This window comes from Dromaius novaehollandiae, chromosome Z, assembly GCF_036370855.1.
Source record: "Dromaius novaehollandiae isolate bDroNov1 chromosome Z, bDroNov1.hap1, whole genome shotgun sequence".
In the NCBI taxonomy this organism is placed as follows: domain Eukaryota; kingdom Metazoa; phylum Chordata; class Aves; order Casuariiformes; family Dromaiidae; genus Dromaius; species Dromaius novaehollandiae.
This window is the reverse complement of record NC_088132.1, coordinates 56,296,265-56,311,959: the sequence shown is the minus strand read 5'-3', so window position 1 is coordinate 56,311,959 and position 15,695 is coordinate 56,296,265. Positions and strand designations below refer to the sequence as shown.

The following is a 15,695-nucleotide window of genomic DNA, read 5'->3' as shown; positions in this document are numbered from 1 at the left end:
GCAGCTTCAGGTCAGATGGGTAGACACTTAAAAGCTGCTGGTGATGCTCACAGTTGTACAGCGCAATTAACTCTACGAAAACAACTGACCGGCACAAAAGGAGAGATCCTTACCAGTCCTCTTTGTTAGTGGGGCCCGCAGGAGGAGTTATTGTTATGAGCAGTTAACTAGTACATCCTCATTACCTGCAGCAAGTTATACTCAAACTGCTGAAGTGTTTAGGTGGCAAACTCATTGATTTTCACAGCATCTAAATGACTTTGAGTAGCTGGCTGTTAGACTACACAGGTGTGACAAGTATGTTGAAATGAAATATGTGTTAGTAAAGTGAGAGGATGGCATACAGAATACTAGGCATGCTCTGTAAACACCAGATAAAACGGAGTCACTTCTTTTGGGTTAGTTCAAACCCCACTAAGAATATATAGGACTTTTTTTCTTTACTGAATATATCATATATGTCCTTACTTGGTGTCATTGCTTAACTATGTGATGTAATTTTTGGTTATATCAGATTTTTTTCTATAGTTTTCTTCAGAACAGAGGTAGGTCTTTGTTAGAATAGTATTGAAGCCCATGAGGTTCAATTACCTTAGGCAAGCATGGCCTTAGTCTCTTAACTGGTTAACTTTTATTCCTGGTTACAAAGTGTACACATTTGACCAATACTTTACATAAGCAATACAGTAGAGCAGAGAAGATGTCAGTTCCTCAGCAGAGAATGCTACTATGTTGTGTTGCTCTGTAAACTTACTGATGGAAATAAACTTATTCTTTTATTAAGCTTACATTTTGTTTTCCTTTTCTGCTTCTCAGATTCTTAAGAGAAATTGCCAAGATACATCAATATCTATTGTTTGAGCAAATGATGTTGTAAGCAAAATAAGTTATTACCTGCTTTTGTAGTGCAGAATATATATTGCTATACTCAAGACGAAATGGATTAGAAAATAATTCTCTCTATTGAGTTTTCTCATTCTTTCTTTCCTTACAGGGTGTGAAAGAGCACAAATGCGGAATTTGTGGCCGGGAATTTACTCTGCTGGCCAACATGAAGCGACACGTCCTGATCCACACCAATATCAGAGCCTATCAATGTCATTTGTGCTTCAAGAGCTTTGTGCAAAAGCAGACTCTCAAGGCCCACATGATTGTTCACTCTGATGTCAAACCCTTTAAATGCAAGGTAAGTGTATCTCCTTTGGTGGCAGAGTCATAAATTCCCTGGATATTTCTGTGATGTTATCATCTGTGATATGGTAGGACTAGAAAAGCAAGACACATTCTAAAACACATTCTAAAATTGTATTTAAATTAACATAAAATAGTAGCCTGGCTTCTTTTCTTCATCTAGGTTTTGCTTAGTTAGCCCAAAAGAAGGGAGGTAATATCTGTGATTTACTCCCTTCCCCTTCAATATCAGTAACTTTCATCTTGAAATATTTTCTCTGCTTAGTGAGAATTTAAATGCCACTGTCATTTGAGGACAATAAACATACCTGACATTTGCTTAGTACATCCATCCAAACAGAAGTCTAAGTGCTTAATAGCTTGAAACACTGACTAAACGGATAGATCCATTTTTGCACCCCACAGAGCACAACAGTGGAACAGCAGCAGCTGCGACTTCACGCAGTGCTGCCATGCAACTGTTCAGGGAAGGACTCAGAGAAAGCCACAGCAAAATAGAACTGTGGACGGGATTTGAACAGGCTGAATATAATTAGCAGACTGAAATTCAGGGCAGGACATCAGTATCGTAACAAAATGGCTTTCTGAGAAATACATCCTGCCTTTTTAGGATCCCCTGGGAATGCAGGATTGCTCCCTCCCTCCTGCACAGCGGAGGCTGACATTCTCCTTCCATCCCCTCTTCTCTCCCCTCCCCATAAACTTTGGAGGCTTTGGCTTTCCTGTCTCTGCTCATCTCCAGTCTCTTCCTTATGAATTATTAATGTTCATTTTCTTACCCAGTACTGGGCACTACATCTGCTCTTTTTGCTGCCTATGTGGTTCATTAGTGCAGTCATACCTTGTGAAGCCAAAGGTTGTAGTTTTTTTCCCACTTTGATCTGCTCTAAGAGGACTATAAATATGGAGTGCAGCATATTATCCAGTTTATGCATAAGTAATTGAAGATTGATCTGAAAGCAATTTCTAGAACTCTTTCATCCAACATCTTCATAGAATTAAATATTTTCTCAAAAGGAATCTTTCATCGAGAAGTAGAGCTGGATGAAAATTTTAAAATGGAATTATTTTCTCTTGGAAAATGTAGAACTTCAAAATGTCATAGGAAAGTATGGCTTTCATTGATAATTTTTTTTTAGGAAAATATCAAAACGAATCTTTTTTGCTTCATTTTGCTTTGATAACATTGAAGCTTTTCACGTTGAAAAAATAAAAGCAAAGGCTTTCAACCTTAGCATTTTGTTTCACTTTAATTTATGTCCTAGTAAAATGTTATTTTGTATACTAATGCTTATGTTATTCTATACAGGTAAATAATTTCTAGTATTGAAATACGTGGGTATTCCCATGTCAGGTCTGCTGGGGACTTTGATTCTTTGAGCATACCTGCAAACTCGTGTTTTTGTTCCCATTTGGACAAAGTCCTCCTCCGACCTCTGAAATTTCAGAAAAGAAACTCAATCATTTGTTCAGCCGTTCTGGATGCTGAGCTGGACCAATGCTGCTTTTGAGATATGTGCCAATTAGTTGGCAGTTCGTATTCAGGACAGGATTTGATGATGACAGACTATTAAAACTTGGAGATGCCAATAGTGTGAGCCACACACTGAGGTGCCAACAGTATGTTTTCCAGCCAGCAAAGCTCTACAGGAACACCTGTTTTTCTTATTTTTTTCTTCTCTGTCCCCACCCAATGTCCCAAAGAGAACAGAAACAAAGAAGCCCAGTGAACCAGCTTCTCCTGCGCCTGATGAGTTTGAATCAATATATTAATGAACCCCTGAACCAAGCAAGGATCCCAGCTGTCAGCAAAGGGAGAATCAGGAATCGTGCGCTGGCGTTTGGAAGATCCTTTGCCTGTCTGGCGGGGTCCTTCAAAGACTCGAGCAAGCCTCTCTGGCTGGTATTCAGAGGGTTAAGGCAATGACCAGATAGCAGCCTTTTGGCACCAGGCTCCTCCTCAGCAGAAGGAAGGATATAGCTGTATGAACAGGCTGCTTAACAATGGCTCACATGTCCCTGGGGAACCGCCTGCAAATAGATTTCATCTTGCTTTCTCTTGTACTTTTCAAAGCTTCCTGTTTTCTCACGGTCCTTTTGGACAGTTTACAGTCTTTCTCCCTCTCCCTCTCTCTTTGAGGAAAGGAACACCCTTCTTATGAAGAAAAAATAAAAAGAAGAAGAAGAATGCAAGGGAAGGGGAGCACAGCAGTAGCCTTTCTACTTCACCACATGCCATGGTTTTCTTTACCTTTTTCTCACAGCAAAAGAAAACATGAGGCTTTCCTATGTGTCTAATCACAGCTAAGCACAGACTATCTGAAGTGAGCGAGTAGCAAATAGTTGTCCCTTCTGTTTCCTCATCCAGCTGCAGCCTGGAGCTGCATTTGATTTTTCTCTGAAGAGTGAACATCTCTGTAGCTTTTAGAGGCCTGAACCCATGCTTCCTTGTTTATTTTTGTTTTAAACAAAAACACTGAAGAGTTCTGAAGGAGCTGCACCAAATGGTGCAACGGTGTAGTTCTGATTCGCAAAGAAAGCTCCTACTGAAATTTATAGCTGCTTTTATGCTGAAGTCAATAATGTTTCAGACCGGTAACAGAGAGCATAATGATGTTTTCTCCAGCCCAGCCAAATGCACTTTGCAGCAGACGATCTGAACTTCCTTGCTCCTGTAAATATGCAGTTCAAAGTGAATCTAAACAACTTTGGTTTATGATTGCTCGTCAAAATCTCCTCTGGAGGCTCTTTGCCATGTAGGAACGTGCTCATATACTTTTGATGAACTGGGCCCTGTTCCTGTGTGGAAGATCCTATGAGATAAATTCAATCTTCATGTCCATTTGGCACTCTTTTTTCCTTGCAGGAGTGCCAGGTTACATTGTACATCAAATAGTGGTTTCAGACCAGGAGTCAAAAAAACAAGAAACTGTGAGCTATAAGTACTCTGGGAAAAAACAAAACAGACTGACCAATCTAGAAGGGTGATACTCAGTGCAGTGGCTGAGGAAGACACAATCTAGTGCTGAGCTAATAAGGCTTTCTCTAAGACATTGTGCTGAAGTCCAGTTCACCAAGTCCAGTTCACCAGCTAGTGCATCAGAGTGTGTTCAGCAGACTTACAGCTGAGGTCGTTATCTTCAGGGCTTGAATTCAATTTCATCTAAATTACAGAGCCTAACTAAAGGTCCACACGTCAAACTTGTCATTCCTGCTATCTCCAGATCTCTCGCATGAGCTTTCCATCTTTCTGGGTGCTAAGACCCTCTCTGCTGACTTCTGCTGGGGCTCTCTCCCATGTGGCCTCGACTCTGGGTCATCTTTCACAATCTGCTCCATCAGTGCTCCCACCCCTGTCCTGTCAGAGAGGAAAAAAATCTTGTATGCCTTCCTAGTCTTCATTTGCTCCCCAGACTCAGGCTATTTTTTGAGCACTAGCTCTGTACCCCAGCTACTTCTGAGCTGTCATCTTCCAGGATGTGAGCCTTGGACCAGCTCCCCTCACCCTCTGAATGACAGAGATTCATTTGAAACTTGGCTTCTGCCTTGTGAAAAGGGCAGCTTACCCAGAGACTATGCCACACACAGCCATCATCCTGAAAAACAGTTTTCGTATCTGCATTTCTTTCATTTTCCTGCCACACCCCTCCACTCTGGTACCATTTCCTCATGTGTTCAGAGGAGATTTCAGGACAGGAACACATTATACCTCCCTAAAACTGTGCATGACTTTGGGAAATGGAAATCCTACCCTCTTCATTCAGAGACTAAAAATTGTATTATGCTGCATGGAACAATCCTTTAGAAAGTCCCCTCTCTTTTCGTTATGAAGAAAGAGAAATAAAATGTTGTCTTGCCAGAAAAGAAATGCTCCTACCAGACCCATTTTGATGCTCAGTACCTCACTAAGATACAGATTTGGATGAAGTACTCTAACCATTCAACTCTTCAGCCTGATTTTCTTTGATTATCAGTTTAGATAGAGGTAAAGACATAGCTATCAGAAAGCAAGTTGGCGAGGACACAGATTAGCCATAATACAAGCAGATAACCAGAAGCCTCCCGCTAAGAGGTATTAGAGAGAGTATTAGTGAGGGACCATTTGGTATTCTTATAGACAGAGAAATATTGATACATCATAGCTTGTTCCAGCTGCTGTCAAGATATAATCAGCTGCTGTTCTTCCTCATGAATTTACTGTGCTCATCGATGCTTCTTCTTCTCTTTGTTTCCTCCCAGCACTTTCAGAATGTTTTTTTGTGCATTCATTTCACTGAATGTAAGTCATCAGGCAGGTTAGCCTTCTCTGAATACAAAGGAGAGACAGTCCGCTTTCCTAAGTGGATGGATGACCCTTGGAATCAAATGTTTTTCATGAATACTCTACAAGTTAATAAATCATTTTCCATGGGCTTTCTTTTTCTTTACCTTTTCTGTGAACACTTTTGCTGACAAATTAATTTGCTAGAATGTTCATTCTAGCAAAAGTACAGAGAGAAAATCACAGAAGAAAACCAATACAGTTCAAGTAAACAATTTTTAAAAAGCAAGTATTTCCAGATTTTTTCTTCTTGCAGCATTCACCCAACTCTAGTTCTTTATTTAAAAATGATATTCCTGTAAGTTTTTACATTAATAAAATACAATTAATAAAATACAATTACAATACTGCTTCCATTTTCCCTCAAGATATGGTTTAAGAAGAAAAGAATATGGTACTACCTCAATCGGGATCAGTCTACAACCTAAATCTCATCCTGATATTCCTGCTGACGGCTTTGTGAATTTGAATCAGAGATTAATGTAGCAGACCTTCTGTATTACCAAAATAAATTAAATTAAAAGTCAGATTAGACCAAAACTTTGGTTGAACCTCAATAATTGCTTTTTAAGCATTTTCTCCCAGATGAGTTACACTGCTTGATGTAATTTTCAGCTACTCAGTAATGGTGATTCTGGCTCTTTTAATAGTGAAGATCATAATAAAATAATTCTGATGCTGAAAGTATTTGTCTAAAATCATTCCAAAGAGGAATTGAAGTAGAAAGCAAACACAGAAGTTTACAGAGGGTGGAAATAGCCACTTGAATGTGAATAAAATTATAATTCCTGATAAGGAAAGACCAGAAGACAAGTAAGACTAGAAGCTTATATTAGTGATGTCAAACTCTCATGTCTAGAGAATACATTTTATTTATAAGAGATGAGACTATAAAAGGACTCATCTAGAAAAACAACAATGAAAAAAATCCCTTATTGTTTCATCAAAGGGAAACCTACGGGATCAATGGCTCGAGCCGGCAGGAACCCGCTCCAGGGAGAGCTGAGTCACCGTTGCAGTCCCATGACTGTTTAAATTCCAGCTTGCTCACCAGAGACACTAAAACACAGAAGTTGGTAAACAGAAGATGAGAAGCAGAGAAAAATGGGGCAGCAAAAAACAAATAAAAAAGGAATTGCTTCTTCTAGCTTTAAGCAAAATGTGCAGTCATTTCAGTTCCACTTAAGGAGAAGTGATATTCTGCTTGACTGTTTCATAGATACCTTTCATTGGTTTTATCTTGTACCTCCATCTCTGCCCAGCATTGTTCTTGGTTAAAGGCTAGATTTATCAACTGTAAAGTAAATGGTTCACCTGACCAGTAAGTTACATACTTCGGATTTCATTGAAGTTAAGAGCTTTTCAGGTTACGTAATTATGTCTCTCCTCTCCTTACAATAACATTAACTGATCTGGGGGGATTCTTGACAGTGCAGCTTCTGCTAGCCATCAAATTTAAAAAATAGCAGCTGTGTGAAAGGGCCTAAATAGGGCAAACTCAACCATATATTCTTGTCTGTATGATTTTCTTTGTACCTATGATAGAAAAATTAATTGCAGCAGGAATCTGCCAGGGCTGAAGTTAGAAGGGTAGGTTCTATTTTCTTTTAGAATGTTCACCTTGAAAGTACCTGTACAAATAATTTTCATTTTTACTGCTTTTGACAGCTGTGTGGAAAGGAATTTAACAGAATGCACAATTTAATGGGACACATGCACTTGCACTCAGACAGTAAGCCTTTCAAGTGCCTCTACTGTCCCAGCAAATTCACCCTGAAGGGGAACCTAACCAGGCACATGAAAGTCAAACACGGAGTCATGGAAAGAGGATTTCATTCTCAAGGTAATATTTATCAGCAGTGTTGTTCTCTGAGAGGTTTGAAGATGTGCATCAGTACCACCCTAGTGTGCTTTGTGCCACAGATCTATGGTCCTGTGCCACAGATCCAGTGTTACTGGAAGAGACTGAATCTCATAAGCCTGGGAAGTTGTTATTCGCTGTCTGTATTACTCTAGTGCTACAGATCAGAGACCCCAAGGTACTGGCCCTTGTCTCAGAGACCTTTCAGGCTAAATATCTTATGGCACAGAGGAACAGGCCAAAGTGGAGTAGTAGATGGAAACAAAATGAGACAGTACTTGTGAGCACGAAGGACAGTATTTCTCGTGCACTGATTAACTGTTGTCAGGTTTTAGGGAGAATACATGCAGTAGTGTGACAGCAGAGGACTTATCAAGCTGTACAAATGTCCCTGTACTTTAGCTCAGGCCTCCCCATCCCCTCACTGTAGGGAACCTGCAATATCCCCAACACTGTGGAGCTTCTCCCAACATGTGGGTAACACTGAAACACAAACGGCAGCAAGCTAGTGCAGACTCAGTCTTGCTAGGACTGTGGCACTTGTAGTGGGCTAGGAAAACTATTGGAGGACATGGATGAAACTGCATTGATCTTCCTGACTAAGGGTGTAATTCTACTTTTATGAAATAAATTTAACAATCTAGGAGGATTCAATTCCCAGATGCTGGCCACAGCCTAGCAGCCATGGATAAGCAGGTTTCTTTCCCCAGACACATCTGGTTAGGAGTTCATAGTTTTTCCTCTCATGTTTGAGGCACATTATCATGTTCCATATCTTTGCCATTTCAACATTAGATTAATAAGATGATTTTAGACATGAAGATAAATCTTAAATCCATTCAGAGCTGAAAGAAGCAAAAAAACTAGAAAATTTCACAGTGACCATGAGGTACCAGCAATCTTGCTCACTACTTACTGGATTCCAGTCTGGAATGGGAGTGGAAGCCCAAATGCTTTCAAGTCCAGGAGCCTTTCTGCTCAAGATGCATTTATTTTATGCCACATTGACATAGCTGACTTTAGAGGAAGACCATGAGCTCAAGACCCAGCTTACAAAGAAGCAAGCAGACAGGAGGAGGCACTCTTCCCCCATCTCACAGTATATGGATTTTTGATCCCTCAGAGTATCCTGCAAAGCATTTCCTATCTCCCATCCACCATACACACTTCCTAAAATCAGCCTCGTGTGCACACATGCCAATGCTATCTAAAGAAGTGGGGGAATTAGGGAGGATTGTTTTGAGAGTTTGAGTATCCAAGAGATTTTGTTTGTTAAGACTTTCTGGATAAATAACTCCTTCATGGGTAAGATATCTTGGTGTTCCTCAAATTCAGGCTTTAAGGCAGCCTGGCATGAATGGAGACGTCTTTTAATGACATTTGAGATAAAATTTACATGGCTCCTAAAAGGTAATAATATAAATGGTTCTTTTTTTTCCTGTAAACCTCCTACAGTACCATGCTAGTTACACAATTACTTGTAATTGAAGACAGGCTAAGTGCTTTTCAGTGTACACAGATTCTTTAGCCCCTGAGGCTTATCAGACACAGACAATTTGTAAGGGCTGCCACCTGCTCATAAAGCATTTTAACAAACACAACCTGTTGCAGTGTAGAAGCTGTATCTAGTGAGGCTGCATAAATCCTGCAGAAACTGAATCCAATTATTGAAAAAAAAAAAAAAAAAACCAAGAGAAAAAAAGCAACTAAAATAGTGCCCTAATAGATTTTTGCTATTGGATGAAATCCTCACCCCAGAACCGCCATTATTCTTTTAATTAAGATGGACTGTGCTTGCAATGTCTGAACCTTCCTCTGTGCATCCTAATGGTTAGGGCATATCTGAGCCCATGGATGCCTCCTGGTTTCCAGCAAGTAGAACAGAAATAAAGAGCAGACGGTCTGACAAATATTAAGACAAACCAGGTCCAGGACCACATTCAGACTTGTACTGAACAGCTCAGAATCATCATTTGATTTTAATGATTTCCTCAAGCTGTAGCACTAACTAGTGCATAGAGCGTTGTAGTGGCACCAGATGAGAGAGTAAAAATCAGCAAGAGTGGAGGTCATAGACCAATCAGACATGATTTCATCTTCATTTTCAAAGTAGTAACTTTGCACCAGAGTGTCCACAGAACAAACATGTTAACATGTTCAATCTGTTCCACTCCTCTGGAAAAAAGTGGACAAAAGTAGGTCTTTGATTATGGCATGTGATGATTTAGATCAAAGTGTTGATTTTAAAAAAATAGGAAACAGGAGGAAGTGGGTAGGTTCACTGGCAAAAATAGTTTGCAGGAGGCCAGGACACTTCACTTTTATTCCTAGCTCTCTCATCAAGTGTCTGGCATGTACAACACAATGTTTCGTTCCTGACCTGGCTGTAAAGTGGATACGAGAGTACTCCTTTTAACAGAATTTCAAAGGAGATGTCATAAGCTGTAAACCTTACAGTGCTTGGAGATAGCTGGGTGGAAGACAAAGGTAAAATATTAAGTAGAAGGCCATGTCATTTTTTATTCTTTAACTGTACCTTATGTAGTAAAATTTGCTATGTATAAATTTTACCTTTTCTCCCCCCTTAAATCACTACAAGGTTTTGGAAGAGGAAGAATTGCTCTGTCCCAGACAAATGTCTTAAGAAGCTTGGAACAGGAAGAGCCCTTTGATCTTTCCCAGAAAAGCCAAGGGAAGGGAATCTCATTTCATTCGGACGGCGAGAGTGCCAAGGGAAGTTCGTGCCAGGAAGAAGAGGAAGACAACTGCTATGAGGCAGAGCGGTATAGCCCTGGCATGTACCATCATGACGACAGCAAGCTGTATGTGCCTCAAGATCTGTCTGGCAAACCAGAGTGTGTGATGAAGGACTTCAGAGAGGCCTACTGCAGTGAGAAGGAGGAAATGCTAAGTGAAGGCGGACTGGAGAAGAGCATTGGAAATTCAGACAAGCAGGAGAGCCTGGGAGAGAGAGACCTTGCTAACAACAAAGAACACCTCAGCTTTAGGTCCTTTGAAAAGGGCAGACTTGGCCGTTCTCTCTCTGATTACTTGTATTTCAAACACAGGAACAAGAGTTTGAAAGAATTACTGGAAAGAAAAATGGAAAAACAAACAATGCTTATAGGCGTTTAAATGGACAACATTTTAAAATAGCTGGAAAATGGGAACCAGACAGCTTTTAGCATAAATTGTAATTTACCAGAGACTGGAAGTTGGTAGCAGTCTTTAGAGGTGAGCAAGCCAAATCAATAAAGATAATTTAAGGTAAAACATGTATATTCAAAGACTAAAGCAGTCCAAGGGCACCAAGAAATGCAATAGGTATGGAACAATAACATTTTTATACTTATTCATTTGATGTATAAGCAGACAATGGGGTGGGTACAGAAGTTTATTTTCCTTTATCTGGGGTGGCAAAGACTTGTATGCAGTTTTCTAGTTATCAAAAAAGCAACATACTTTAGCATTTGATTTATTATCTGAGTAAATATATAAGAACACTTCTAACCATAGGTCTCAGAAAAATTTGAAAATACTAAGCATTTCACAATATAAGCAAGAGTACTGTTAAATATGGCATGCCTGAAAGTGCTCTCAGTCTCAGAACTAACACAATCCAAATATTTTGTTTACTGAAATGACTGTGTTAGTTCAACCACTTACAATGAGAAACAGGAAAAAAATTAAGAGGAAACGCTAATGTCTTGTGAGATAGCAAAGTGCAACTTTGTAAGGCTTTGAAAGGACTGGAATTGGTTACGGCCACAGAAGCTTTTCCTCTGGCACAAGGGATGCTCATGTTTTGCTACATTTCTATCAGCATGAGAGCATTTAACAATTCTTCAAGTGAAATATAATAGACTGTGCTGACATTTTGTTCTACTGTCTGTTCAGACCAATACATTTAATGAGCAGCAGCAGCACATAGCATTTGCAAGTCTTCCTGTAATTGCACGTAAAGCAATGAGAGTCATTTCATTGAGAAAATGATATAATTTTGCCATTTATCTCTTCAGTTAATCTTGGCTAGCAAGAATGATTTTGAAATTCCAAAGTCTGATCAGATTTTGTCTTAGAAGCAACACCAAAAAAGAGCCCTTACGAGGCAAACAGTACCTCACAGAGAAAACAAGCCTTTAGATTTCCTCTTATCGGAGTCACAGATTTTCCCTTATTAACACAGCTTGACTAGTAAGGTCTGGGCCTTTCAGAAAAATAATTAAAAAAGAGTTCTACTGATGCTATTTTCCCAGCTGCTCATCCTCTGGTTCCCATACAAGCATATGTGACATTAGTTGCTAAAAGCACACTTCATTAAGCACATTCCATTAATTGCATGAATTATTTGACCAGTGCCTTGGTTCCTGCATCTTCAGGATATATGACAAACAGCCTCAAGCCATTCTGCTGCCTCAGAAGGAAATAAAGATTTAAAAGGTCTTTTAAATATTCCTATGTCTTTTTGGTATCCCAGCTCAATAGGTTAAACTCCTTGCATATGGTACATCATTTCCAAATATTACTACCTTCTTTATTTACCTGCCAAGATCTTGATTTAAAATACCTTTTTATCATGTTCAACATATAATAAGTTCTTACCAAATACGTTATGGCTTGCTAAGGCTAAAGGCCTGTAGCTGTCTGCTATTATAAGAAACCTCTCACCTTACAGTAGTAATAATTCCTACACCTACTGGTGAGTCAGCATCCGCAGGACAACATTACTTACTCATCACACAAAAAAGCGTTTGTGCAGTCTGAGATTGCAGAAGGTGTTTCACTTTCCAGGGCTCAAACATAATAGGTAAGAAAGATTCTGAATGAAGGGCAGAAAAAAATGTTGATATAAGAAGCTTAAACATATGGGTCATTCTTCTAAATGTAATTTACTCCACAGCTGATGTAGGTACTTTTTTACAATAAAGAGGGTATACCAAGTTGAAGTGGAGTGTAGGTCACTGGGACTAAAATGAATGATGTCCCTCAACATGAGGTATATTTCAGAGGTTCATAGAACATGTGTTTTCAGTGATGGACTATTTTATCATGTACATATAACTTGTCCCTTGCTTCCACTGCAAGGTATCTCCCTTTGGAAAAGGAGCCATCTTTCAAGGAAGACAGTGTGGTCAAGTAGAAGAATCAGGAAACTTTCAAGAGTAATGTGTACAACTGTATTCTTTCTCAGATTAAAGGAGAAAAGATCTGGTAGAAATTGAGCATGAGCTAGGAGATTATCTCTTAGAAATCAGAACAAGCCCTTCAGTTACTTTCTTGGCAATATCTTGCCTCTCTGCAAGATGAAAGCTCCCATTCTTAAACTTACATAGCCAAGAGCTGGGAGCCACTGACTTACAGAAATGTGTCTCAGGATGGTGTAGTTCCCATTCAAGATCTGTCCATGCCATTTTTGCACCCACATTAGTTCTTATGATAAAGGAATAAACAAAGAATCAGAAATCTAGCTGCAATTTCTAGCTCGTCGATCATACAGATGAACTGCATTCAGCAAGTCACTTCACTTCAGCAATGCGTAGAACCCACGCATTGCAAAGGCTTGTTGTCTGTAAATTTGAGAGCATTATGGGAGAGATAGACAGTTTTTATCAAGACAGAGACAAATGTTTACATATCAAAAGCATTCCAGACAAAAAGACAGAGCAGTCCTCTGCAACAGAGGAGAGATTTTCAGCAGAGCTCAGCTCCTGTTTGGTATTCAAACTACTGAGCAGAGCTTTCAGAAATGCTCGGTGTTGGATAGTCTGCTTCCAGTTGAGAGTACTATACATCTGAGGTCCTGGTCCTGAGTTCTGTGGAAAATCTATCTGCAGCAGATAACATCACAACCACTAAGAAAATGTCTACCAAAGGTATGCAGGGGAATTACTGGCTCCCCAGAATTCCCTTACAGACCATGTAAGGGCAAATGCCAGAGGTGTCATCAGGAAAGGAAATCACTGCAAACGAATCTGGTTGTTTGAATGGTTAACCGAGACACTTTCAGCCACACCCTTACTGCAGCTGAGTTATCCACTTGCACAGTCCCACTTCTAATTGCAGCAAAAGCAATAGCCAGCCACATGCAGCCATGTAGGAAGGAGTAGATGTCCCCAGAATGGCAATGCTAGTTGGGAATAATTCCTAATGTAACTCCCTTTTCTTGAATCGTTCCTAGAAAGCAGAGAATATTCCATTACAATGAGGCTTTGAGACTGTACTAGTCACATAGTCTCACTAAGCTAATTTATACATAACCAAGGTAATTGATCTTAGAGCAGTCAAGAACGCATCTAAAAACCACCATAAGTCACCAGTCAGAAGAACTGCAAACAAAACTATTACTGAGGAAAGGAGCGAGTACCAAGCAAAGGGACTAGGAGAATGATAGTCTCCCTACTGCAGAACATAGTATACCTGGGTCCAAGAGACGTGTTATATAGAGGCCCCAAGGGACAAACTAAATGTGAAATAACAGTCTTCATTGTGAAGCACCTTGCTTTTCAAACACAAGCCATTTTCACACTATTTACATTGGCACTGTTTTGGGAACAGACAGTAACAGCCTTTGCTTTTTAATAGCTTTGAAAATGCTTTATAGAAATTTGATCTCTTAACTAAGTTATTTCCCATTTCTAATTTTCAAGGGATCGGCTTCCTTATTTTGCTTTGAGCAGAGGCCCACAAGTCCTATAGAGATATTGCCTGTGTCCTATGTTGTTGGTAACCCTGGAACAAGGTATGGTTTGGATTTGACCACCAGGACTCAGCCATCTCCTTGTAAACCTGAGTTCTCCTGCCTGCGAGGCAGCTTCCAGTCTGTGACGGCAAAGATAGGTGCTATGTGCTCAGCAACTCAAAGGATAAAATGTTTTATGATAATATTGTAACAGAGGTTCATTCTGTGCTGTGTTCTATTTGCTATGCTCTTAGAAGGTTATTTATCAGAAAGATGAAGTAGTGTTGCCGTACTCCTCTGCTTATAACTCCCTGTTGATCTAGAGGCTATTCTCTGATTTTTCTCTTTATAAGGTGCTGCTGGACTCTGCTGTTATGTGTGTACAGTTAAGAAGTAATATAAGTACTATATTTATTATTCCAAGAAGTATTTAATAATTATTAACAGTTTGAAAATAAGTCATGTCTGCTTAGCTGAACAAGATGTAACAGAGCTAACATTTTGTACTCCTAACAGATTTTGCCAATGATGTTGTATATATTTATTTCACACAGAACACTGGGTTCCTATTTAAAACCCCAACTCAAAGACTGGACCAACCTATTTGTGAATATTTAGTTTCTGGCTTTCTGTCTCAGTAGTAAAAGCAGTTCTCCTGAAACTAGCATATATGATGTATCGCATTAATTTAAACAAATAAACATATATTAGAGATGTTCCTTTAGTTTGTATTGAAATGGATCAGGAGTTCTCGACATCCTAACTATTTTATATAATAAATGTGTAGGGTTGGTCTGACAAGGTCATACTTCACTCAGCACCACTGAAGAGTAGTTCTTGTAAAAGAAAGCCTGAAAGAGTGGTAGAGGACTACTTAGGAGACAAGGGGGAAAGGGCTGCCAGGTTCTCTGAGATAGAGAGACTGCAGGGTGGACATAAGAAATGCTCTGGAATGATTATGGAATTTGTTAATATAGCCTCACCCAAGCTGAAAAAGAAAGATGTAATTTCTATCTATCTTAAATGAGTTTAAAAGATCTGCACCCTGTTAAAAAAAAAATCAGACATTTTATAAAACTGAAGTTAAGAATATAGGGATACCTTTGTAATTTCAGGTTCTAAATAAGCAGAAGACTCAGAACTCAGATGTTCAAAGTTTCTTTTTCTAATGCAGAGCATCACTTTTAAGTAATGAGTAAGTTCTTGGTTTGTTTGTTTGTTTGTTTGTTTGAATGAGATCCTGATGGAGCTGGCATAATGAAGCTTCACAGAGCCCATTTTAAGTTGTTTTTGAACACAGAGAGAAAGCATCTGGAATACTGGCTATAAAATATTTCAAGTAATAACTAAAATAAACAAAGATATTTAGTCTCTAATTCTCAAAGGGTTGTACTTTAAAAACTGCTAGAAGACTTATATATACAAACACCAGAAATGCATGCAAGAGACTGAAGGAAACAGAAGTAGACCTTTTCTGTTTTCTTCTTTTCCTCTGCTTTCTTCCTTTTCAATTGCAGGTAGCAACCACTTTGAACATTATAAACTAGTTCTATATGAGGAGGAAGATACACTTCTTTAGCTGGGGAGTGACCTAATTCATTCCTGTGTGACTCAGTATCAGTGACTCTCAACATTTCTTCTTT

The 15,695-nt window shown here is 39.3% G+C and overlaps 1 protein-coding gene across 2 annotated transcripts in view; it reads left to right on the top strand.

Moving 5' to 3' along the window:
* The window catches only part of LOC135324690 (zinc finger protein 366-like), a 36,411-nt gene extending 21,640 nt beyond the window's left edge, over nucleotides 1–14,771 (top strand). Inside the window, exons 4-7 of one of the 2 annotated variants that reach the window (XR_010385988.1) lie at nucleotides 995–1,186; nucleotides 7,181–7,355; nucleotides 9,973–10,607; nucleotides 14,021–14,771. Coding sequence is in view for 1 of the 2 variants with exons in the window: in XM_064501454.1 (XP_064357524.1) it covers nucleotides 995–1,186; nucleotides 7,181–7,355; nucleotides 9,973–10,508 (903 nt within the window). In the remaining variant the exon portion in view is untranslated. Of the gene's footprint in view, nucleotides 1–994; nucleotides 1,187–7,180; nucleotides 7,356–9,972 lie in introns of both variants that reach the window. The other variant, XM_064501454.1, reaches the window with a different exon arrangement.
* The last annotated feature ends 924 nt before the right edge of the window (nucleotides 14,772–15,695 follow it).